At 46.0% G+C, this 25,278-nt stretch overlaps 1 protein-coding gene across 1 annotated transcript in view; it reads left to right on the forward strand.

The window, feature by feature from the left end:
- The window catches only part of RAB5IF (RAB5 interacting factor), a 136,002-nt gene extending 111,725 nt beyond the window's left edge, over window positions 1-24,277 (forward strand). Inside the window, exons 3-4 of the mRNA XM_069652280.1 lie at window positions 22,800-22,929; window positions 23,639-24,277. Of these exons, the coding sequence (XP_069508381.1) occupies window positions 22,800-22,929; window positions 23,639-23,680 (172 nt within the window). The 3' untranslated portion in view covers window positions 23,681-24,277. The remainder of the gene's footprint in view (window positions 1-22,799; window positions 22,930-23,638) is intronic.
- The last annotated feature ends 1,001 nt before the right edge of the window (window positions 24,278-25,278 follow it).

Consider the following 25,278-nt stretch of genomic DNA (forward strand, 5'->3'; position numbering starts at 1 on the left):
TTGTTGTACCCTCCTGGACTGTTTAATTGCCAGATGAAGCTGTGCGGCAGTGCTGATGCTCCAATTTTGCATAGACTAGAGAAGCCCAGAATGGACAACTTCTTCCCTTGGGTTGGTGGGACCAACTGACCCCAAGACTAACTTTGCTGGAAAACCTCTCCCTGCTGGCTGTACTTCTTGGCTGCTGCTGGAACCGAGTGCCCAGCGTTGGGAAAACCAGAATCTACTGCAATGTCTTTAAGCCGGACCCGAGCTCCAGGAAGATCCTGAGGACCCTCCTGAAGCAGGGCGACCGAAGCCTGAGCTACATCAACTGAGTGCTGGTCTCCAGAAGCAAGGGGAGCCCTTCAAGTGTCCGAACTGCAGTGGTGCTATTGACCGGTAGCTGAAACCGCGAAGTGCTACTGATTTGGAAGTAGCCCCTAGCCGCCGCTGACCTTCAAATTGCAGTGCGGGAGTCCTCCAGACATCCTCCCTCTTGTCCCCACGACTGAGGCCCAGAATCTGCAAGACTGCAACCAGAACAGAAGCCAGCTGGCTCCTCTTGATCCAACCTAAGGTACTGTCTTGACTAAAAGAGTACTTACCTTTTTGGTCTGTAGCTTGCTTGCTCTCACTGGAGACTTGCAGTAGCTGCTTTTTCTGCAGAGTTGGTTGCAGCCCTGCTCTTCACAAGCCTAGCAGCTAGGGGCCGAACAGTGATTCTTTTTCTACAAACTCTCTTAAAACATTCTGCAAGACTTTTGAGCTATCTGAAGAATTGTCTCGGCTCTCTAGACATTGTGCAAAGTGACTTTGGCTGTCCTGGCTCCCTGCAGACCCTTCTGACCCCATTGACTTTGGTTTTAACTGTCCCTCATAGGTGCTGCATAAGTTTAACTTGTATTGCTGGGAAAGGTCTAACCTAGACTTCATTGGGAAGATTGGAAAGTACATGCTCTGAGAACCTGTTAACAGTTTTCCTTCCCTGACCTTTTCCTTTTCCACAACCTCAGTATTGCCTTAAGTGTAAAAAGTGATATATCAATGTCCACAGTGTCCTAGTAATTGAAGTCCCCTCAGGGTGTAGGAAGTGTGTGTTTAACATCCCAAAAGGGTATCTACTTGCTTATCTTAAAACTGAGGAAGTGTTGTAAAGTGTATTTTTATTGTTGCATATTGCCCTTTCTAAGGCTTATTTAAAACCAACCGTTAAATAATTATTTTGACTAGAAAACCTTGAGTATAAGTGTCATTTGAATTCTTGTAATTGTGAATCTGTGTTACATCTCTACAGCTCACATTTACCCCTCGAGAAGTCTGGCTAATCAGCCACTCTAATAACTTGTATAGTAAAGACCTATACCAATAGGTGGGTTACCTATTACCAAGAGGACAAGGCTGGTGTTGTCTCCCACAGGGTTACTACATACAATGTTGCCACACAGACTGGCACAGTGGGAGGAACACGGTCATACTGACCCACACATTTTCTCCTCATTTTGAAATATAATTTATCCCTCCCTGTACCTTGTAGTACAAAGGGTGTATTTATGGGATACGTGAAATGGTTGTCTGTTTGGTGGTCGGAGGTCGCCCGCTGTCGTGGAATGCAGGGGTTCTTGGGCTGGGTCAGTGGTGGTCTCATGGCCTTGCATGCCGCATTCCTCTCTGTAATTGCAAAAATTGTGGAACAAAGAGAAATTTCTGAGTATTGGCAGCGCGGATTTATCTGCCCTCAGCGTTGGGGCCTTTTCAGGTTTCTTTGCCGGGCCTACATTTACCATGTCCCTAATGGCGTAACTGTGGTATAGTTGAATTTAGAAAGTGTGCCTAATGACGTCACTGTGCAGCGTTTGAATCTAGAAAGTGTGCCTAATAGCGTCACTTTGGTATAGTGAACTTAGAAAGTGTGCCTAATATCATCACTGCTAAAGTTTATTCTAGAAAGTGTGCCTGATTAGTGTCACTGTGCTAAAGTTGAATCTAGAAAATGCCTATAGCGTCACTGTACTAAAGCTTAGTGGATGGAGTGGATATATCTCTGTATATCGTATCTCCTATTTATGCGATATATATGCTATGTACCTATATCCCGATGCCGCTATGTACGCCCCCTGACCTGCTCTTGTGCTTGGTCGCAGATGCTCTACTGATGACCACCACATCACACTACTATGTTTACTCTCTCCTATACGCCATCATTCATCTAGAACACAACTATGCTATGATACATTCGGCCAAGCTGTTCTCATGCTAACAAGACCCCACTAACACCTCATTATCCTAATAAAACACAGCTAGCTGAGCACATTTCGGCTAGCTTAGGCATCTCCTCAGGCCTAACGCAGCCAGAACTCATTCTGGGTGTCCACCCTCCAGACTGAACTCATCCAACTGATTTCCTCAGCACCACACCTACTGCTAAAAAGCGGCTATCAAGCAACAACCACCCCAGCTGCACACACATCCTGTGCGCCCACGCACCATACGACACTCTCTACTTACTTGAACTGTGGTTCCCGAGGGCGTTCAACCTACCAGCGCTTTGAGATCATACCAATGATACATAAGGCGCTATATAAATGCCACGTAACAGAACATAACATGCAGGACATGAATGTGTCTACCATAACTATAAAATGGCGTCTCTTTATATGCGCACACTAAGCCTATGCATCTATAATGCCTGTAATATTGTATTTGTGCCAGGTTTCTTAGCATGGCCCTCTCCCCCCTGGTAAATTGCACGTCTATCTATGGGAGTCTCCTCACCCTGAAGCCCCTCGGGTGGGAGGCTCATTTCCTTCCCAACAATTGCAAAAGCAAGATTGTCCTGTAACTAGACTATAGGGGGAGGCTGTATTTATACCACTTTCATATCGCTCTACATTCTTTTATTTTCTTAACTTTGAACATTGACACTTAATTGAAGCTTCAAGAGCAGGGTTAAATTGTTCACAGTATTTATTTTTCTATATTGAAATTGTAATTTCACTTTTACTTGCCATTCGAATTTTTTTCTCTGCTCAACAATTCTGTAGGCTTTAGTTAATGGGGTCCAAATAGAATCGTTTTATGATGGCTTGTTCATATAACTGCAACATTTCAAGTTTCAATCAAGGGTAGCAGCCACAGGGTCGCTGGAGAATGCAGCCCTATAACAACGTATTGAATGGGTCACGTTTCTTGGATCTTCTCCAGGTGACAACTTGTTTAACATATCCGAAGCTAGTTTGATGCACTTTATCTCGCCTCTTCCTGGATCATTGCTGGGTGTGGCCTTAGAACTGGCTTCAGACGTATTTGTTAGTGAGCATCTTTAATGTGCAAAACCACCACCAAAGAGGTTCCCAGCTCGGAGTCTTGTTTGGGCGATTGTCAACTTTCTTTCTTTTGTTACTTTATTTGAGTGAAAAACACCCTCATAAAATTTTAAACAATAAATATGTAGTAAAACCAATACATTCATAAAGGCAAACGAGGCTAAAACCTAACTTCAAAATAGAAACCCTTCCCTTAATTCTATATCTTTAGATAACTACAATCCCAGTGCACAACAAACCGCTGGATTATTGCACATTAAAAAGAAGAGCTGGTCGATTAACTTTTACAATTAATTCCCCTTAAAATTAGAAGGCTATTTCTCTGCCAAAGGCCCTTTTACATTAGGCAAAAGAACATCAGATGTCACATCTTCTGCTAAACTTGGAGCGCACTTGCAACCACGGGACTCTTTGCTTTTTGCTCCAATTGCTGGTTTTGCTCTTTAATGGCACTATATTTACTCTAAATGTTGCTATGAGAGAGCTAGCATACCTTTTGTGTGACACTGGATATGTTGGATCCCCAGTCCACCTGAGAGATGTATGCATTCTCACCCTTGTCTTCACAAACTCTGAGCTTTCTCTGTCTTTTACAAATTTTGCAGTAGAGGTGTGTTTTGCGAACTAGCTTTTAATTGGCAAGTACCAGTCGGCTAATCCCAAGCATGTAAACTGTTTTTTCACATAAGCGAGCCATTTGATCTTAAATGCTACCTTTCCGCAGATCTTCCAGAATACTTTGTGGTAAATTGGCCCAATGGTTAGTCCAGAGACCCGTAACTAGAGGTTTCAGTCTCAGGAAGTCTAGTAAGTACGTAACTGCCAGCTCCAAGTGGACTGAAAAAGAGAAGGCCCTTTGCGGGACTCCTAAGTGTGTGGAGGAACTTGTTTCCCCAGCGCTCCAACCGATTCCTTGCTATAACCCAAATTCCTGCCCCATATGCCATTGTTCCTACTGTTTTGCTTATGTTCTGCCAGGCCATGTGTTGTATCGAAAATTGCCAATATTATATAAAGCATTTATTTGCTTCATGCTAATTCATCCACGCATGGGAGGGGATCGGTTCAGACCAGTGGAAGACGTCACCCACGGTTATTGCATCGAGTTCCACCAGCCACCTCGATGGCACCCACTAAAGAGCAGACACCTATCACCAGCACACCTGCAAATCCTGCTGGAAGAGGTGCAGATCCTTCTGGAAAAGGGCACCTTAAAAATCGTCCCCATTCACCAGGTAAACAAGGGTATTTATTCAGTATACTTCCTTGTACCCAAAAAGGATCTCCCCATGCGCCCTGTGTTAGACCTGCGCACAGTGAACAAATATGTCAAACCACAAAAATTCCGAATGACAACATTGCAGGAGGTAATCCCACTGCTGGTGCAGGGGTATTACATGGCCACATTGGATATGAAAGATGCATACTTCCATATTTCAATGTTGCCAGCGCACAGAAAGTACCTAAGATTCATGAGAGAGGAAACACACTATCAGTTCAATGTTCTTCCCTTCAGCATAGCCTCATCTCCAAGAGTGTTCACATAGATAATGGCGGTAGTAGCTGCTCACCTGCACAGGCAGTCCATTCCAGTCTATCCTTACTTCGACGACTGGCTCCTAACAGGAGATTCTTAGGGAACATGCCTATTGAATACCCAGAAGTGGGTAAACCACCTTTTCAACCTAGGCTTCTCGATCAACGAAAAAAAGTCCAGTCCAAGGCTCTCACTATGTAGCCAGTCATGAGGTGACCATATACAAAGCCATGCCGCGGTTAGGAATGATGGCCTGCATTACCCTAGTTCCATACGCTCGCTCGCGCATGTGCCCCATGCAAGAGTGGCTCTCGAGCCAATGGCCGGACAGTGGGGCGATCTAGTAGCTAGCAGCCCTCCTTCAGTCTCTGCAGTAGTGGTCAAGGGAAAAACCTTCTGCAGGGAAAAACCTTCAACACCCCCGCAGTAGAAGCCAGTCTTACCACAGACTCATCTCTGACAGGGTGGGAGGATGTAGGGGGGGTAACCTCCATCAACAGACGGCGCACAGCGTGTGGTCCCCAGCAGTAGCATCCAATCACACAAACTTCTTGGAATTGCTAGCAGTGTTCAAGGCCCTGAAGTCTTTGCAAACACACCTCCAGGGGAAAACAGTTCTAATCCTCACAGACAGCACTACGGCCATGTATTACCTAAACAAACAAGGGGGCACTCACTCTCTAGGGCTGTCCATACCGTCACAGAACATATGGAAATGGGTTCTTAAACACAAGATGTTCCTCCTGTCACAACACATTCCAGGCAAACTCGATCTTCTGGCGGCTGTATTTGGCAGAGACCCCCCCGCACCCCCCCCTTCCCGTAGAGTACGAGTGGCAACTACACGAGGACATTGTACTGCACGTCTTCGCCGACTGGGACTTCCCATGGATCAACTTGTTCGCAACTCTGGAGAACACACAATGCCAAGATTACGCCTTCAGGTACCCTCAGAACCGCTCCAAGGGAAAAGGTCTCTGGATAACATGATCAGGGAAATTTGTTTACGCTTTTTCTCCGATTCCCCTGTTAAACAAAATAGTGCACAAGAAGCACCAAGAGCCAGTTAGGATGATTCTGGTGGCCCCGATGTGGGCCTGGCAACCTTGGTTCTCCCATGTCATGGCAATGTCAGTCGTCCCTCCCAGGAAGCTGCCATGCCCTTGCAACATGCTATCTCAAGACCAGGGAGGGACTTTACATCCACCCCTCAAACTTCCAATTTAGCAACCTAGCTCCTGAGGTCATAGAGTTTGGGCACTTCCAGCTCCCTCAAAGATGTATGGACATACTCAGGGAAGCACGGAAACCTATCAGCAGGCACTGCTACTTCAGCAAGTGGAAATGCTTTGTCATCTGGTATAATAACAAGGGCATCAATCCTGTTGATTGCACTCCAAAACATATTGTCCTGTACCTAACTTATAGATTCAGGTCTGGTTTTCAATTCCCTAAAGGTCCACTTAGCTGCACTTTCAGTGTACACCGCGTCCCAAAACAAGGTTTCGTGGTGTAAAATTCCAGTGATTATAAAGTGTTTATGGAGGGGGGTTAAGAGGATCCATCCCCTATTTCAAACCCAGTTCCCAGGTGAGACCTGAACATTGTACTTACCAGATTAATTTTACCCTATGTTGTTTCTCGAATTTAGGTGGGTTGCTTCAGTTGGTACTGCTTGCCTGCACACTGCACTTTTTGCATTTTTGCCATATGTTTGATTTTCAAATTTAGGTGGGTTGCCTCTGTTGGTACTGCCTGCACACTGCATTTTGTCATATGTCGGATTTTTGAATTTAGGTGGGTTGCTTCAGTTGGTACTGCTTGCCTGCACACTGCATTTTTTGCATTTTGTCATATGTCGGATTTTTGAATTTAGGTGGGCGGCCTCAGTTGCTACTACTTGCCTGCACACTGTACTCTGCCCTATGTTTGATTTTCAAATCTAGCTAGGCCACCTCAGTCGCTACTACTTGCCGGCACACTACATTGTGTCATAGCCACCAAAATGTTCCTCCCAGGTACTTACTCAATACTGCTGAGAATTATCCTACACACTATCAACTCTGCATGCTCGTCTAGCTCTACCCTCAGCACGGTCACCCTAGGCATCTCTGCACCGCCCTCCACAGAGCCACATGCCACAGTCATGCTTCCCCTATTCGCCCCTTCTTGCCTCCCAGAAAGAAACACCAGATTACGGTCCAGACTCCAGAAAATACACGAGCCCAGAGCCAGGGACTCCACCCAATCCAAACTAACCAACCGCTCCTACATTAGCACATGCGCCAACCTTACGGTGAAAAAACTCAAACCTAGCCCACCCAATACTACGACTAAAGCCAAAATACACACCCCCACCAAGACTACTGCTCCAGCTATAAAAGGTGCGCTTATTAACGCCCGCTCCATAATTGCACATGCCACAGACATTGCAGACCTCATCCTAGCTGAAGACTTAGACTTCCTAGCCATAAGAGTCCTGGCTAATTGCAGCCGCCGGCCCAGCCCTCTCGCTAGCCATCCCCAACGACTACACCATCATCCGAGCGGATAGAACAGAATCTAGAGGCGGAGGACTGGCTATAATTGCCAAAACCCACCTCAACATCAGACTCGACTCAGCTACCCACCTCCCATCCTGTGAATCACTCACAGCTAAGTTGCCCACTGCCAAGTCCCAAACGATATCCATTCACCTACTATATAGACCACCTGGACCATTAGGATCCTTCGAGGAAGACCTGTGTGCCATCCTCACCAACAACTTAAACACCTCCCAGTGCCTCATCCTAGGGGACTTCAATCTAGGCTTCAAAGACCCCAAAGATCACCAAGCCAACCTTATCAATAACACTCTGTCCCAACTAGGCTTCACACAAAAAGTATCTGGCCCCACCCATAACAAAGGGAGAACCCTTGACTGGGTAGCAGAATATAACGGCTCGGTATCCATCACTAATAATTCCCCTCAAGCCTGGTCTGACCACCATCTCCTCTCCCTTTCCCTCGAAGCCTCGAGCCCCATCACCAACTATGCGCTAGCCTCAGCCATCCCCACGAGAAGTAAGAAAAATATCACAGTGGGAAAAATTGATCCCTCTCATCCTCCCAACGCTTAACCATCTCCCGGCTACTTCCAATCCCCATGACCTCGTAGAAGGCTATAACAAATCCAAGCGCACAGCCTTAGACTCCATTGCACCTCTAAAACTAAGAAAAGGCAAACCGAAAAAGCACCTCAACCAATGGTTCTCCAGCCACCTTAAAGCGCTCAGACTGAAAAAACGTAAAATGGAACAAGTCTGGAGACAGTCTCCCACAGACCACAACAAGACAATGCTCAATAAAACATCCAACTGCAAAAAAGAAATCATAGCTGCCAAACAAGAATCCTATAATCAAAGAATCGCACAATCCAATTCCAGCACCAAAGAGCTGTTTACGATCATCAAAGAATTGGAATCACCGGTGCTCGCTCCAGACACCTGTGTAAAGGACAAACCATGGTGAACCAGTGTCCAAAATGCCCTAAACAATAAAGTCACTAACCTACAAACTAAAATTAAAAACAAGAAAGAATCCATAGCCAAACCAACCAATGCCACCAACACCTCTCCTTGCCCCCCACCCCCAAACCCACTTCCCAACCCTGTTCGTTTTAGCTTCTCCAGAGTCTCTACTTTCGAAGTGGAAAAAATCATTCTCAGCCTAAAACCATCTAATTGTCAGGGTGACCTCTGCCCCCCACAAATCATCAAGGATGCGGCAAGAGACCTCTCGCCATTCATCACCAGACTCATGAACTCGTCCTTCTCCTCAGGCAGAGTTGAGGACCCCTCCATTCCCACCACCTACAGACCAATCACCACCGTCCCATTCCTGCTGCTCAAGATACTAGACAAGACAGCATACCAACAAATCCAAAAATACCTTGAAATAAACCACCTCCTAGGTATCCGACAATCAGGTTTCAGACCCCAACACGGGACAGAAACTGCCCTCCTTGATCTGAAGGCTCAAATTGACACCCTCAGAGACAATGGGAAAACTGCTCTATTACTTCTCCTAGACGTCTCTGCGGCATTCGACCTAGTCGATCACAAAATCCTATGTAACCACTTGGGCTGGATTAAGTCATTCCTCAGCAACAGATCCATGCATATCTTCTCCACTTCTGCTGCCGCCGACCCCATCCCCATCACATGCGGAGTCCCCCAGGGCTCATGTGTCTCCCCTACACTGTACAACGTGTTCATGAAGCCCTTGTTTGATGATCTAGATGGCCTGGGTATCACCTACACTAACTATGCCGATGATACACAGATCCTCATCCCGTTGACGGGAGATTACAACCATGATTTGGCCTTGGTGAACAGGGTGTACCTCATCATCCAGGCATGGATGGCTTCGCACAGTCTATGCCTGAATGATGACAAGACTGAACTTATCATCCTTGGTTCCACTACACACATAACCAAACTGGACCAAAACTACGCCAACCTTTTTTTTTTTTTTTTAAAGTTTTTATTAAATTTTTGAACAAACAATAAAACCAAACAAAAAGTGCATGTTCAACAGTTTCATTACACTTTTTAAATTCCCAAACCACTACTCCCACTACCCCACCCCCCCCTTGCGAGTCCATCACCTTGAGTCATCAGATTCCACACCCTGTGGTTCGGTCTCCTCCTCAACAGGTTCAGTCGGGTCTTCTAATGACCCAAACAATCCGGCTCTCCGTGATTTCCAGGCCATCAAGGACTCATTCTCCTCCTCCCCCCGTTGCTGCACGCCTCTTGCCATGCTATGGTTTCGGCTTCTGCCCATTTTTGCAAGTCTTTCCACCACACCTCTATCCTTGGCACATGGCATGACTTCCATCCCATGGCAATCCTCTTTGCAAGCACATGAGCCAGGTCCCTTAGTTTGCTTACATGCCTGAGTTTCCGTGGTCTGGGGAACCCCCCCAGCAGGCAGGCCCACACCGTGTCTACTACTATCTTGACCCCTCTTCCTTCTAGTTTCTCTTTTACACCCCTCCAGAACCTCTCTATGATTGGGCAAGACCAAAACATATGCACCATGCCTACGTTCTCTTCGTCGCACTTAGGGCATGCTTGCCGACCTGCATTCTCAAACCTAGATATCCTCCCAGGCGTCATATAAGCCCTGTGTGTTATGTAAAGCTGTATCTGTTTCAGTCTCGCGTTTCTAGACACCTTCTTATGATCCCTTTGCACCCGTTCCCACATCCCATCCCCCATTTGGGCCCCAACCTCCGTTTTCCAGTCCAATCTCAGCTGCGTGACCTCCTTCCCCAGTTTAGACATCAACATCTCGTACAGTCTGGAGACCTCATGGCCCCCCTCAGCTATAATCATATATAACGTGTCTGGTGGCGTCCAGTTCTTCCTCCAACACAGTTTTGGGCCACATCCTCTTAATCCTCTGTACCATTCTGTGGTACGTGATGTACTGGCCTTCGTGCAACCCAGCCTCCTCCCGCAGCCCCTCAAAGGTAACACAAGAGCCCCCTGCCAAATATACCCCATCGTTGCCACCCCAGCCGGCTCCCAGTGGGTCCGGAGTATCAGTCGCAGCTGAGCGTCTGCCCCTGTCAATACCACCAATGGCATCTGCGGCGAGCATGGGGACGGGTTCCCCATCAATTGGCATGCCCTACGCCACACCTTCCACCCCAGCAGCATAATTTTAGGGCGCCCCACCATCTCCGCCCTGGGTGCCCACTAGGGGTGTCACGGTATTAGTTTTATGATGGTACGATAACCTTCTTGCCAAATGACGGTATATCATGGTTATCGCGGTATAGCAGGTGTAGTTAACCAATCTTAATCTTAACAAATATTTTCTAAAAGGTCATAAATTGTCAGATTTATCATCACAAACAAAACCAGGCACCCAGGGCCAGAATTGGGCTTTTCAACATACTTTCCACTGAAATGCCATCCCTTGCTTCCACCAAACACAAACACACGTGTGGAGAGGGGGGGAGGGGGCTGCTGCAACTGGCAAAGCAAACTGAATAGCTTTTCTTAAGTGGTCATTTTGGCTTTTAGCTCCCCCACTGGCTACTGGTGAAGATGAACATGTTGCCATCTTTATAACCTGCATGCCACAGATCAATGGAGGCTGATGGTAGCATAAGCTTGTGCGCATACACATGCACACGCACGCTCTCTTTACGTTACAGCCTTTAGTTTACTTGCAGGCCAAAAGAAGGTGTTCATGTAATCACAGAGATGTTACCCTTTGGTATGGCAGCAGGGAATACCCACAGAGATGAGTGAATTTCGCAGTGTGACTTATTGTATGTAAATTCAATGATAGAACCAGGCAAATACCCCATTGTCTTATGTTTAGCAAACATTATCCATTTTAAATATATATACCCCAAAGCCGCCAACCGAAAGTAAACCCTTTCCAATCTTGGCACTGTATTTATTCTTCCTATTGCTAACATATTGATTTTGTGTCAGGCACATGTGGTTTATGGAACGGCATTAAAAACTGCTCCAACTGAAACTACTTGGCAGATGGCACATCCAACAGTGCAAGACCAAGACTGTGCAGCACTTGCTTACTGCAGCCTTTCCAAATTAGATAGAAAAGCGCACTTAACGGTATGAACGGTATACCGGTATAAACAATGTGACGTTATTATTGTTCAATTGAGTGGTTCACGGTATCTTTAACGGTATACGGTTATACCGTTACATCCCTAGTGGCCACATAACTTTTTTCAAATAAAAGGGTGCACAATCCCGCCCAAACAGCCTAAATTCGGAGGTCTCTTCATCAGATAGCCATTTGGCAACATATTGCAACTGGCTCGCCACATAGTACGCCTCGTAATTGGGCAGCTTTATACCCCCTTTGCCATGGAAGTTCTGGAGCTTCCATAACGCCACTGTTTCGCGTGCCATGCCACAGAAAGTCCCTACACGTGCTATTCAGTTTGGCAAAAAAACCCATTAGGAATCAGATACGGAATATTCCCGAAGTAATGTAGGAGCCTTGGCAGGACCACCATCTTTAGCATCGCTCCGCGCCCCATCATCGCCAAAGGCAGCTTCGCCCAAAACCGCATGCATTTCTCAATTTTTTGGATTGCCACCTCTGTATTACACCTATGCTCCTCCCCCACGGTGTGATATATATCTATCCCCAGGTACCGAAAAGTACTAACCGCCCACGGTACCTGTAAAACCGGTAACCTCTCTGCTGGAACCCCTGTATACCCCCCCAACGGGAACAGACTAGACTTCTGGGGGTTCACCGCTATGCCTGACAGCACAGCGTATCTCCCAAGCACTTCCAAAATGTACTGGAGGTTCTCCTCCGGATACCGCACATACAGCAACATGTCGTCCGCATATAGGGAGACCAAATGCCGCTCCCCGTTCACCTCGATGCCTATGGTGTCATATTGCTGCCTCAAATAGATTGCGAGAGGCTCCAGGGCCAAAATGTAGAGCATAGGGGACCACGGGCATCCTTGTCTAGTACCCCTACTAAGCTGCCACCTCTCTGATATCACAGATCCCGTCTTTACTCTGGCCAGCGGTTCACTATACAAAATCTCTGCCCACCTTACATAGCCAGGCCCTAACCCATAGTGTTTCAGGGCCGCCACGGCCACTTGACGGAGTCGAAGGCCTTGATCACATCCAGGGACACGATTGCCATTTCCTCCTCACTTCCGCTGCCAAACTCAATGATCCTCTGAAGTCGCCTATGATTGTTGGTGATGTTTCTATGGGGGACATAGCCCGTTTGATCTGGATGTATTAACTTAGCAATGACCTTTTTCAGTCTGTTCGCCAAGACCGCAATTAATATCTTGCCGTCTTGGTTCAACATTGACACAGGTCTGAAGGAATCACAGCTGCGCCCTGGTTTATTTGGTTTAGGGAGAGGTACTATAACAGCCTCTCTGTGACTCCGGCAGGCGGCCCGTCTCGAACGCTTCATTTATCATCTCTAGCAGCGGGGGGAGGGGGGACCTCTTCTATATATACCTTGTAAAATTTGCTTGGAAGCCAGTCTGTCCCTGGGGTCTTACTAGTAGGCAACTGCCTCACCACCTCCCCCAGTTCTTCCAGGGTAATCGGGGGAGTCCAATTCCTCTCTTTCCTCCTCACTTATCTTGGGCAGCCCCATATCCTCAAGCGTTTCTTCTATCATTGCCCGGCTACTATCCCCGTCTTCACCGTATAACACTTTATAATAATCCACAAACGCTTGATTAACCCCCTCCTGGGTGTCCTCTACGCTACCATCTTCCCTCTCTATAGTTCTGATTGTGGCTCTGGGGGTCTCGCTCTTATATAACCATGCCAAAAGTCTCCCCGGTTTGTCACCTCCCGCGTGCTGTCTCTCAATGTACCTTTTATAGTTAAGGTTGCACAACCTCTCCCAGTAATCCGCACATTTTTGCTGCAGCTTAAGTATCAAATCTAGTTTCTCCACTGTATCGTCGCCAGCTTTTAAGGCCTATTCCAATTTTGCTTCCGTCTCCCTCAGTTCTGTTGAAACGCCACCCTGTAGGCCCTTGGATTTCGCCATGGCCGCCCCCCTCATAACAACTTTAAAGGCCTCCCATAGTGTCCCCGCCGAGTCCACACTCCCAGTATTGGTTTCAAAATAATTTACTATCTCCTCCCATAAGTCTTCTCTAAAGAAGGGGTCTCGACGCCTCTGCTCGTAGGCGCCATGTCGGGATCCTCGCCCTCGGGGGGGGGGGGGGGGGGGCAATATTGCCACGCAAGAATCGGGGGCGAGTGGTCCGAGAGGACCCTGGCCCTGTACTCTATGTGCGCAATCTCCACTATCATTTCTGTTGATGCGAAGACATAGTCCAGCCTTGTTGATAACTGCTGTGGGGCAGAATAATGCGAATATTGCCTTTCCCCAGGGTGCCACACTCTCCATGCATCTTCCAACCCAAAGTCATCAAGCAGTGTCTGTAGCGCCCTGGCTGCAGGGGCCAGTCTATCCAATTTCTCGTCCGATCTATCCACCCTCGGGTTCAATACACAGTTGAAGTCCCCTCCCCAGATCACCGCGCTTCCCACACACACACGCTCAGGTTCGCACTCAGTGTCCTAATGTACGCCGCCGTGTTCTGGTTCGGGGCGTATGTGTTAACAATACTTATCTCCCTATTCTCTATCAATCCCCTCAGCATAACCATCCTCCCGTCTGTCTCAGCCACCACTTCAACTGCTGAAACGGGACATGTGGCGCCACTCATATAAGTACTCCTCTTGCGTAGGCCGAGTACGAAGAGCCCACCAACACCTCCTTCCACTTTCCCGCAATCGTGTCCATCTTCTCACGTGTAAGGCGGGTTTCCTGTAGCAATGCAATATCTATTTTCTGCCTGCGCAGATGCAGCATAACCTTGTTCCTTTTTAAATAGCTATTAAGCACCTGCACATTCCATGTGAGTATTTGAAGGTCCCCAATGGCCTGGTATGATCCCATTCCCTCCCCCCCCCAGGTGCAGTGTAACCTTGAGTTCCATTCCAATCTATATAGGCTTGCATCCCCTTCTAAAACCCTGTCAACCAAAAACACACCAAACTTCCCACTCCCTCTCCCCCCTGCCTCCCAACCCTTCCCCAACACTCTCCCCCCCCAACTGTTGCCCAGCTCCATCCCTGGATCTCAGGCTCCCCCGCATCTAGCTCTTTCCGGCTTTCGCCTGTACTCGAAGCTCCGCAGGGTGAGGCCGCCCTAGTGGCCAACCTACTATAACTACAACTACAATTTGGGGGGTAGGGTGCTACCACCCTGCCGCTCCAATAGCACATCAAAGAACTGCACATTGCTATACAGTTTAAATATATGTAACCGCCACTATATTCAAGTCCATCAAGTCTCTCACAATCCGCGATATGTTACCGAATGTCAGCCTCCTACAGCCAGGCCCCTCGTTCTCAGCCTTCGCCTAGGATGTTCGCTTGCCGCCATAGCAAAATGCATACTGTGTCGGAGTCACTTTTCACGTCCATTTTGTGTCTCCTCCGTGTCTTGACCCGGGCAGCCCTGCAGATCCAACCACATTGTTGCTTCTTCCGGAGTGTCAAAAAAGTGCATTTTGCCCTTATACACGACCTTCAATTTCGCAGGGTACAGCAGCATATATTTTATCCCAGCCGCCCGCAGCCTCCTTTTGATGGTTACATAGCTGTGCCGCTGCCTCTGGACCAGCATAGTGTAATCCGGGTATGCCGTGATAGTGCTAGAGGCCCTCTTGATTGTTCCGCCTTTCCGAAAATACTCCAATATTTTTTCCCGGTCTTTATAGTTCAGTATCTTGGCAATTATCGCTCGTGGAGGGGCCCCTGGTCTCGGCTTCCGCATGAGGGCTCTATGTGCACGCTCGACCACAAATCCTTGCGAGAGTGTACCGGCCCCGATTCCTTGTAGGAGTAAGTTCTCGATATAATCAGTCGGGTCCTGGCCCTCATCGCCTTCCGGCAGACCCACCACACGAATGTTGTTTCTCCTCGCTCTCCCTTCTGCTCGAGACTCCTGTTGCTTGAGGACATGGATCTCTTTTGTATTGTTGGCACCGGTGTCCGTATTAGATTTCACCGCACACTCCAGGCTGCTTGTGCGTTCCGCCAGTCCCCTGACATCCTGTCTCAGCAGGGAGACTTCGATGCCCACTGCTTCAATTTTAGCCTACGGGGAAGTGCGTAGGTCCATCATCGTAACCCCCCAAGATTCCTTTAGCTCCGTAATGGCTTCCAAAATTTGACGATTATCAACTACGCCAACTTCATTATAGACGGGAACCCGATCAAGGTAGCCAAAGAAGTAAAAACCTTAGGAATATACATTGACTCCTCCCTCTCCTTCCTCAAACCGGTTAGCTCCACGACATCCTCCACGGCCTCCACATGTAAGCTTATAAGAGCAGCCAAACCCTTCCTCTCCACGCAGAGTTGCATAACGCTAGCCAGAGCCCTGGTATTATCAAAACTGGACTACTGTAATGCCCTCTACGTAGGAGCCAGCAAGCAAGTCGCCAACAAAATTCAGACGCTACAAAACAACGCTCTCAGAGCAGCGCTCAGCATCCCTAGGAGAGAACACATCTCCAACATTAGGAAAACGCATAACTGGCTCAACACCTCAGACAAAATCCTGCTTAAGGTAGCCTCACTTACACACAAGTGCCTTAACAACGCTGCCCCACGCTACCTAGTCGAGAGAATTAGCAAATACACCCCCAACAGTCCTACCAGATCCTCTAATACAAACCTGCTTATAGTTCCCAAATTCAAACGCACCAAAACGGGTTACAGCAGCTTCCAGGTTAAAGCTGATCAACACTGGAACGCCCTACCACCCTCCCTCGGGATTCCCCAAACCTACACACACTTTAGACGAAACTACATCCAGTGGATAAAGAACAAGGACCATTAATAATACTATACACCTTTGAAACTATGCTCAGCTGTAAATTTGTAAACTACATGCTTTACTTGCTTTCCTGTATATTTGTAAACTATTTGCCTTATTGTGAACTTGTAAATTGTTACCTCCATTATCATATTGTAATACTGTAATGCATAGTAACCTGTAACCAAGTCTCGAATATCCTTGTTGATCCTGCGCCCTCATACCCTCGGGTCTGGTGTGCAATACAAATGAATAAACTAAACTTAATGGGGCCTCCCTTTGAAACAATCCACAAGGCTAGCCTAGAAGCACTCACCTACAAGACAGCCTTCCTAGTGGCGATCTTCTCTATAAGGAGAGTTGGTGAACTGGTGGCCCTTTCAGTTCAGGACCCATTTGTCACGATTCACAAAGCTAAAGTGGTCCTGCACACTCCAAGGTTTGCACCTAAACTCATATCAAAGTTCCATGTAAACCAGTCCATAGAACGATCTACCTTCTTCCAAAACCCCACTAACATGGAAGAAAGAAGCCTCCGCACACTAGATGTGAGGAGAGTGGTTCTCTATTATCTGGAAAAGACAAAGTCACTAAGAAAAACAAACCAGTTCTTCATCTCAGTGGCCGCTGGTAGAGAAGGGGGCCCTGTCTCCAAATCAGCTGTCTCGTGTATCGTGAACTTCATCACACTGTTTCTCTCTTGCCAAGAGAGACCTGCCCTTCACGTCTAGAGCACACGCTACTTTGGTCAGAGGGGTGTGATGAGGAACCAATAGCGGCCAATACGGAACAAAACAAGAGGGAGGGGGATGAGTATATGATCACACCAGACCATATAATGACAAGTATAAGAGACACGCGGGAACAAGTAAAAGCCCAGGCTACATGTCCCAGAATGCCCCACCAATCAACTATCACACCAGACAATAAAAATATAAGACACACGAGAAAAGACACAAACTACATATCCCAGAATGCCCCAACGGATACATAATCAAAACAAAAGCCAGAAAATGGGGATAGAAATCAGACCAAGAACACGAAAAACCACGTTTCCATATAATCGGGGTTCCGGGCAGGCGGGGGTTAAATGCAAAGCTAACTCCGTGAAGTTGAAGCTGGGAAGCGGTGAATTAGCCTCCGGTGTAAGGAGCCCAGGGCTGGGAAAGCCTAACGCTAATTACTGGGGAGGAGACTCACCGGGGTTAAAAGCATCAGAAAACAGCTCAACTGGTCTCTCGTTTTGCAGGAGTGGAAGGAGGGTGACAGAGTGGACTCGGAATGGTACAAGGACAGTACCCCATATCGGTGGGCGTATTAGAGAAAAAAGGAAAACTCACTGGAGTGTACCGTACCGGACCTGTAGTCAAATCCGACTGCACAGCAGATGAAGACGCCTGAGTCCCAACGGCAGGAAAAGAAAAGTTTGGTTATTTACTGAAGTCCAGCCAAGGCCAGTGTGGAATGGCTGGCTCCGAGCACCGGCCGCAGAGCTTGAACAGAAAGGCTCTGAACCATTCGGAAGTGTTGAGTAAACGCTTGAGTCTGAATATTGCTGCTTTGAACAAAGAAAGGCGGCCATTCCTGTGTTCTCCATATTTTGAACTGCATTCATTTGTGGACAAGCAATATTGCAATCCTTGAGTTTTGTCTTTTGAGCAACGTGAAGACCGTTTATTTTTGTTTTGTTGCTATTAAGTGAAGTTAATTGGATAAGGAGAAGTCCGGGTGCACAACCATTTAACCTCTGGTGAGCTGTAAAAATAAAATACTATTGGGTAACTTACCTTCTTGTCTCTGGCTCACTACTTTACAAGGGGCTACCATAGCATTCATTGCAAATGTTCCTCTTGAGTCCATTTGTAAAGCAGCAACCTGGAGTTCTGTACACACCTTTACACAACACTACTACCTAGATACTCACTCTAGGTCTGATTCTCAGGTGGGACAAGCGGTGCAAAGACATCTCTTTGCTACTGTTCCTTCACACATCTCACCATCATCTCTGGGTACTGCTCGCTAGTCGATAACGCAGCATGTGATTCTAAGCAGATTCCCTAGCATCAGAAGACATGCATTACGTTCCGTAATAGCATTTCTGATGATTGTATCTGCTTAGATTCACATGCGCCAACCATGGACCTCTTAAACCTACTTTCTTCTGTACTCGCTCAAGCTGACTATAAGGCTCCCTCATGGCAGAAAAAACACAACCAGAAGGACCTCAACACGTGAGGGAATTTGGGTACACTACACGTCACGTTATGGTTAGTGTTACAGTCCCGCCCATGTCGATGTCCCCTTTCGATCTTCGAACGAAAGATGCAATACTCCACTATTAACACTAGATGTTGGACTATATGCACAGCATGTGAATCTAAGCAGATACAATCATCAGATATGCTCTTATGGTAAGTAATGCATCTTATATTAATACAAATTCAGTATTTTTACGTTGTAATGGTTTTTGTTGTTAAATACCTCCATTTTTTTTATTTGATATCAATCTGTGGGTACCCCAGTTATATTATGTCACTACGAGTGAGGTTTTTTTTTTTTTTTTTTTTAAGGAAGGCGGTTTCCCATAATCTACTAGTAGTAGTAGCATGCAGTTATGTGATGGGCTTGACATGTGCTCAGACGACCGTAGCTTGGAGTCTGATTTGGTCGGGCTTGCTATTGCCAACAGTCAAGAGTAGCATGTGGAAAAGGAAAATATAGAAAACACATGAAGTAAGAACTGAGGCTGGATGGTGTAGAATTCTGACCTGTGTGCCGTGAATACTTGTTGATTTAAACCTAAATCAATAACAAAACAGTGGTCCTGTACACCCATATGGAACTCATGAATAATCTACACGTAAATGGTTCCAACTGGAGGATACAGTCAAAAATAGCACTTCTTAACATCCATTCTTTCACAGAAAACCAATTCATAGAGGTTAATACATGTTAGTCTTAATATCACTTTTGAAGGCGTATGACACATACTGCTTAATAAGTATGTCCAGTTTATTTCTGTATATGTTCAAAAATGCATTCTTATTTGTCAGAAGTAGTCGAATACAAATTCCAAAATGACATGTAATCGATCTACATACAGTGTGAAATATTAGTGAAAACGACACAGAACTTTTTATGTAATAGTAAGCAATAAAGGTATTCTTTCCAAATGCTTTAAAGGCTTAGTGGGACATTATTTTTTCAGCCGTTCTGATGTTTAGAGCATCAGACATCTCTAGATATTTCTTGTTCTGTGACGATGTGACACTGTTTAATAAGCATATTATAATTTAAACCCCTTCAACAGGACCAGAAAGTAATCCCAAGAGAATAAAGCCTTGGGAAATATTTCATCAATGTTTAATTTTCCCTCCATTTGTGGACCCACCAAACCTTTCTCAGTTATCTCAGGTATCCTATCCTGACTTTTGCCAGGGGAGCACAGCCTTCAGCTGCGCTCACCTGGGCTTTTGCTCACTTGTTATGGGGAAACGGACACGTCCTTCAGACTGGGAAACTGTTTGCCTTAGTCTTAGACTATGTTGCCATTTCTTGGTAACTTTTTAACAGTGCACAATGTACCTTCCAATATCGTGCGCTGGGGTTCTTTGTTTTATGGCCCTAGACCAGTGGTCGAAGTGGGCGGTAGCGGTGCTCCTCTACTTCTATTAATTAAGTTGTACCGTTCCTATACTTTTATTTTAAAAAGAAACTGTTCCGGAATAGTTTTTTTTTTTTTTAAATAAAAGTGTAGGAAGAAGTTGAAAGGTGCACTTTCAGTGCACTGCACTGAACGTTCCCTTAACAGCAGGCACATGAGCTTTGGTGTTTGTATTGTGCATGGGAGGGGGCGTGGGAATGGTGTTTGTAGGGAGCCGTGCAGACCAGCGGGGAACATAGTTCCACTACTTCTTTTCGTACACTTCGACCACTGCCCTAGACACCCTCTAAGGATTTGTTGGTGATTGTACAAGTGTGCCTGGGACGAACTGGTGGCAGCAATTACTTTAAGGACTGTTTTACGTCTTTTTACAGGATCATGCCGCATTTGGTTCAAGAGTGTGGCCAGGTCAGAAAATGGCCAAGCCACAAAGTCTTTTGTTATGTCCAATGGCCATTTTGTCCCTTGCCTTCCCCCATGTCGAGTGACCCGGGTTTTCCTTAGTTGGGTATGCAGACTCCAGTGAAAAACAATCTCTTTTGTGGACTTCTGAATGTCACGTGTGTGTGCCCAGGAAGCGGGTTGGGACTGTCTGGTCCCGATCCGCACTACTGGTGCCAGGATGTCTGGAGTACCTGAATGACTGGGACCACTGTGGGCCGTGATTGCTCCACGACTGGGATGCCTGCATAAGGACAGATTTTGAATTGGAAGTCCTCTATTTTGGCACAAAGCTAATCTTGGAGCAGAGAAGGGGCTCTGCATCCATTCCAGGTCGATCACCTTGGTTCTCCCCAAACTACAGAAAGAAACCGACTTATGAAACCAATGGAGACATATAGGAAGGTTTGGCACCCTTTGCCCTCTGCTGTCCCGTTGGACCCCTGTTTTCTTGGAGCTTTGCCCCTTTTTGGAGTAGTGGGCACAACTACTCTCGGTGCCCCCTGCTTACCCACCGAAGGAGCCCTTTTGGAAGTGTTCCTGGGCCATCCAGTGAACTGTTCAGCTCTGCCTCTGGGTATTCGCAGAATTTCCGCCGTCTCGTGTTGGGACATCGCTTACTTGTGGTCCCGTGCCCTCTCCTGCCAAATCTCGTAGGCCTAGCTCCTCCGGGTCGCGTATTAGGAGAGTGCGCAACACCGTCCACATCTGTGATTCACATCACTACAGGTTTGTGACGGTCGCTGTAGCTGCCTTGCTGACCTGCTCAAGCCTGTTGCACTGGATTTGTCTTTGTATCTCCTTCGGAAGCTGAGAAAAGACAACTGTCCCGTCACAGACGATAGTTCTATCCCGCAGCGGCTGAGAGCCGTGAAATTGCGGGACTCTAACCTACTAGTGACGGCGACTAAACTTGGAAAGTTTGGTACAGTCTGTGCCGAGGGTCGGTGAGTACTTGCATCACTTACCAGTGGCCCCCTGGCACAATGATCCCTTTTACGCACAAATATCCCTGAAAAGGTATTTACTTTTGGCTGGGTTAGCCTGCGCTCTGTAGCGAATCCCACCTTTTGGAAACTGCTCTGCCGCCAAGGGCAGACCCTACTCGAATAGTGGGAACCAATTCTTCACCTCAAGCCCCTTCCTGACTCACTACAGCTCCCCCAAGAAGACACGCTTTTTGTTCTACCTGCGCAATCGTGCGTTTTTATGCACAACTGTACTGTTGAGCACCAGGGTCCCCACTTCTTGGAGCTGGACTGCGAAAGTTAGGGAATGACTCTGAAGAATTGTCTAATGCTCCGCTCCTAGTGTTAACGCATCCTTCTCCTTACAGGTTGTGGCTATGTTTTACTCCTTTGTCTCATTAGAAATCTTTGTGTTTATATATTATCTAGTATAGGAATTGTGTGTTAACTGTTTTTATATAACTGAAGTTTACTTGTTTCAATTGGTCCGGCCGACAAATGTATAGATATTTTTTATATACACTTGTCTAAGAGTAATTTGTAGTTTGTTACTATGTGTGATCATTGTGGGCTTCCGATCACTCTCACCCCTCCTGAGATTTAGTCTTGACCGCCTGCCAAGCTACCTAGATCGGTCTGGCTTTTCCAGACGGTTCCCCTGTTTCACCAAAACCAGGGTGGCCTCCTAAACCTCTGCCCACCAGGTCAGAGTTTGGAAATCCATCTTCACACTCCCTATGTGGAAAGTAAGAGAATGTGTCACTTAAAATAATTATATCACTTAGGTTAAATATAGCCATGTTGAGGAGAGCGTCTGATGTTTACTTGCAAAGAGGTGGCCAGGCTCTGTTTGAATTATTAGTGAAGATGACCGCATAGATGGATTGATCTAGCAGTAGCCTTCCTTATTTAAAGCTATGACAAAAAGTAACAAGGAATTATAATGGTGCAATTAATTACAAATTGAGTTGTGGGAATAAAATTGGAAAAGAGATGTACCTTATATCAACGCTGTGATCAAATTGGATACTGGAAATGTTTACTTCATTTTGCCATGATAGATGGGGGGGGGGGGGCTTATCTCATTCTGCAAAAGTTATGAGTGATGCATTAAAAAGAATATATATATATGCTAGAATGGTATGCCTTTTTTTAAAAAACTATTTAAAAAACTGAATACCCACAATAGTTGGGACTAAATCCGTTCACAAAATGTAGCTGTGCTGCCGAATAGGAGATGCAGGAAAAACCGCCATTGCAAAATGATGGTCTAAAAGAAGGAACAACGTGAATGCTTGTTGAGCCAGTGCTGATAGACATCCAGCAAGCATATTCAGTAGAGCTTTGTTTGGTATTGTTCCCTTCGTGGATTGGAAACACTAGATCATGGCTGCTGTTTAATGAATTGGCATATGGTACTGACTGCTTCAAACTCCGTTTCAATTTAGATTCTGTGTGATCAACGCCGGGGTCCTGTATCTGTACTTCAGCAGCTTCCAACAGATAGACGAAGAAGAGTATGGAGGCACCTGGGAGCTGACAAAGGAAGGTTTTATGACCTCATTTGCACTCTTTTTGGTAATTCTCTTTCCATTCCTTTGTTTGCAGCTGGTTAACTTGACAGCGGCTCATTACTGTATTTCAATGCTGATGCGAGAAATGCTTCACACTGAGGATGAATATGAAGTGTTGGGCTAATGCAGCACCAATATTTTGTTGTTGGCCCCTTCCAATTTGTTTTAGTACTCTAATCACCAAGCTAGTATTGTAGGCTGTATTGTGTCTCTAGTGGTCGTCTGGGTAGCTTTGAATTTCCCAACTCTGGGTTGTATCCATGGTACTATTGGAGACACTGCATACATTTTTATCAATAGCATAGCATATTTCATATGAAATGGTGTGCAGAAGTGCAAAGATCTCTACCATTATGTTTAATAGGAGTGTTGATCTGTGCCTTGATACATTGGCTAATAACAGTGAAGCCAAGAAGAAACTGGGATGTCACTTCTCATGGAAAGTAAAACTACCCTGCACACAAGGTGTCATATGGGGCATTGGTACAGAAGTTTAGAATTTCTCTACCTCAGTCCGGCATATCAGAGAGACTTGGTTCCCGAAAATGTATGTCTTTGCCCTTAGTGATCTTGGTGGTTACAAGAACATGCAATACTGCATGAATGTTGCTGCCCGTAATTGTAATACATTTCCCTCAGATGAGACCTATTCTAGTTGGTGGTTTCATGATTATCTGTTTTCCTGAACTCATTATTTTTGTCCTTCTTTCTAGGTCGTTTGGGTCATCTTTTACACAGCCATCCACTATGATTGACGTAACCGATGAGCCGCCCTTGCCAAATCAGTTCCCATTGAATAAAAATAAACTTTATTTAAATCAGAATATGCGTTGCGCGGGATGGCGGCAGAGGGTTTACAAGGAATGATAAAAGAATCCGTTTCTGCTGGAAGTCCAAGGACGTTTTAAGACCAGGCAGCCGAGACTGTTGTGATGCCAAGAGGCCAATCCAGCGCCATTTTATACAAGTGTTACTGACAATAACTTTTAAAAAAAATCAAATAAAAATGGAAAGTTTTTCAACGCAGTCTTCTCGTGGACTATAGTTCTCCGATTGTTTTTTTTTTCTCCTTTTTTTTTTCTCAACATGACATGCTCGCAAACTGACTAATCTTCAGTTTATCCACTTCGATCCTATATGACCTGAACATTCTAATGGCATTTGTCTATATAATTTGTGTCTTCCGTCATCGGTCTTCAGATACTGCCGCTGCTCTCACATAAGTTTAACATACCCAAAGTCTTTATCCAAGAACTTGAAATGCTGCAGTGGTCGAATAACAAGGTATTCCAGAACTACCTGAGATTGCATTAAATGCTTTATTTAATTAAAGATATGATTTATTCAAGTAATTGAGCTTCAAATTGTGATGTGATTACTTAAGGGCGCCCTGCGTTCATGGGAAATCCGTCTTATAGTTGCATGGCATGTGGTATAAATGCATATTTGCCGGCTTGGAAATTAAACACGTTTCTCTTGCTCTAAGCAGAGTTTGTGAGTGAATGCGGAGTTCAGGGTAATGTAATTCAACGGAACACTCAATGTGTCAATCATTTTATGAACTAGAAGATGCTGTAAATGGCATACTTTACATGCAAAGCTGAACATGACTGTTGATGAATTTAATCCAGTAAAGACTGGGTTGCCTGTTATGCATGCTGTCTAGGCCTCAGTGATTCAGGAGATCCATACATGGAAATGCAGTTGGGCCAAAAATACAGGGATGCATCCTAGTCCCTGTGCCCGCACTGATCTGGTTGTCAGACTTGAGTTTGTGACATTTAGTGCCTAATTGTCATTATTCTGGCCTCGAAGTGCTGAGAGTTGTCTGGTAATTCTGTAGACTGTAATCTGAACATTGTATTAGAAGTCTGGTACATTACATTGTGGGGGAATAAGTTATCTTGTAGATTTTCTTGGTACGATAACATTATCTTAAACAGTTGGTTCGTATGTGGGTTGGGTGGTAGGAGAGGGTACTGTGTAAAAGTCTAAGCTGGGACAGCTGCAATTTGTAGCACTTTCTCAAAGACGGCAGTCTCTACCCTGCTTAGGGTTCCTGTTAAGTAGGCAGCATCTGTTAGGAGTGTCACCACATAAGGTTATGATGCCATTTTTGCTTGTGTAGTTTTATGCCACAGTAAGGCAACCTGACAGTGCTGAGTGTGATGGGCAGGGAGTGTGTCTTTGAGCCTGCACACCAACAATGTAAGCATCAGTGTGGCAGAATGTCAGCACTGGAGGACTCCTCATCCCTGAACAACCATTTAATTATAGGGGTAAATGGGTGACCTTGAAAGCACTTCACTGTAAGGGTGAGCTTCATTATGTAGGTAGCCTGCTGACAATACAG

Source organism: Ambystoma mexicanum, chromosome 3p (genome assembly GCF_040938575.1).
Source record: "Ambystoma mexicanum isolate Mex_15411 chromosome 3p, UKY_AmexF1_1, whole genome shotgun sequence".
Lineage (NCBI taxonomy): Eukaryota > Metazoa > Chordata > Amphibia > Caudata > Ambystomatidae > Ambystoma > Ambystoma mexicanum.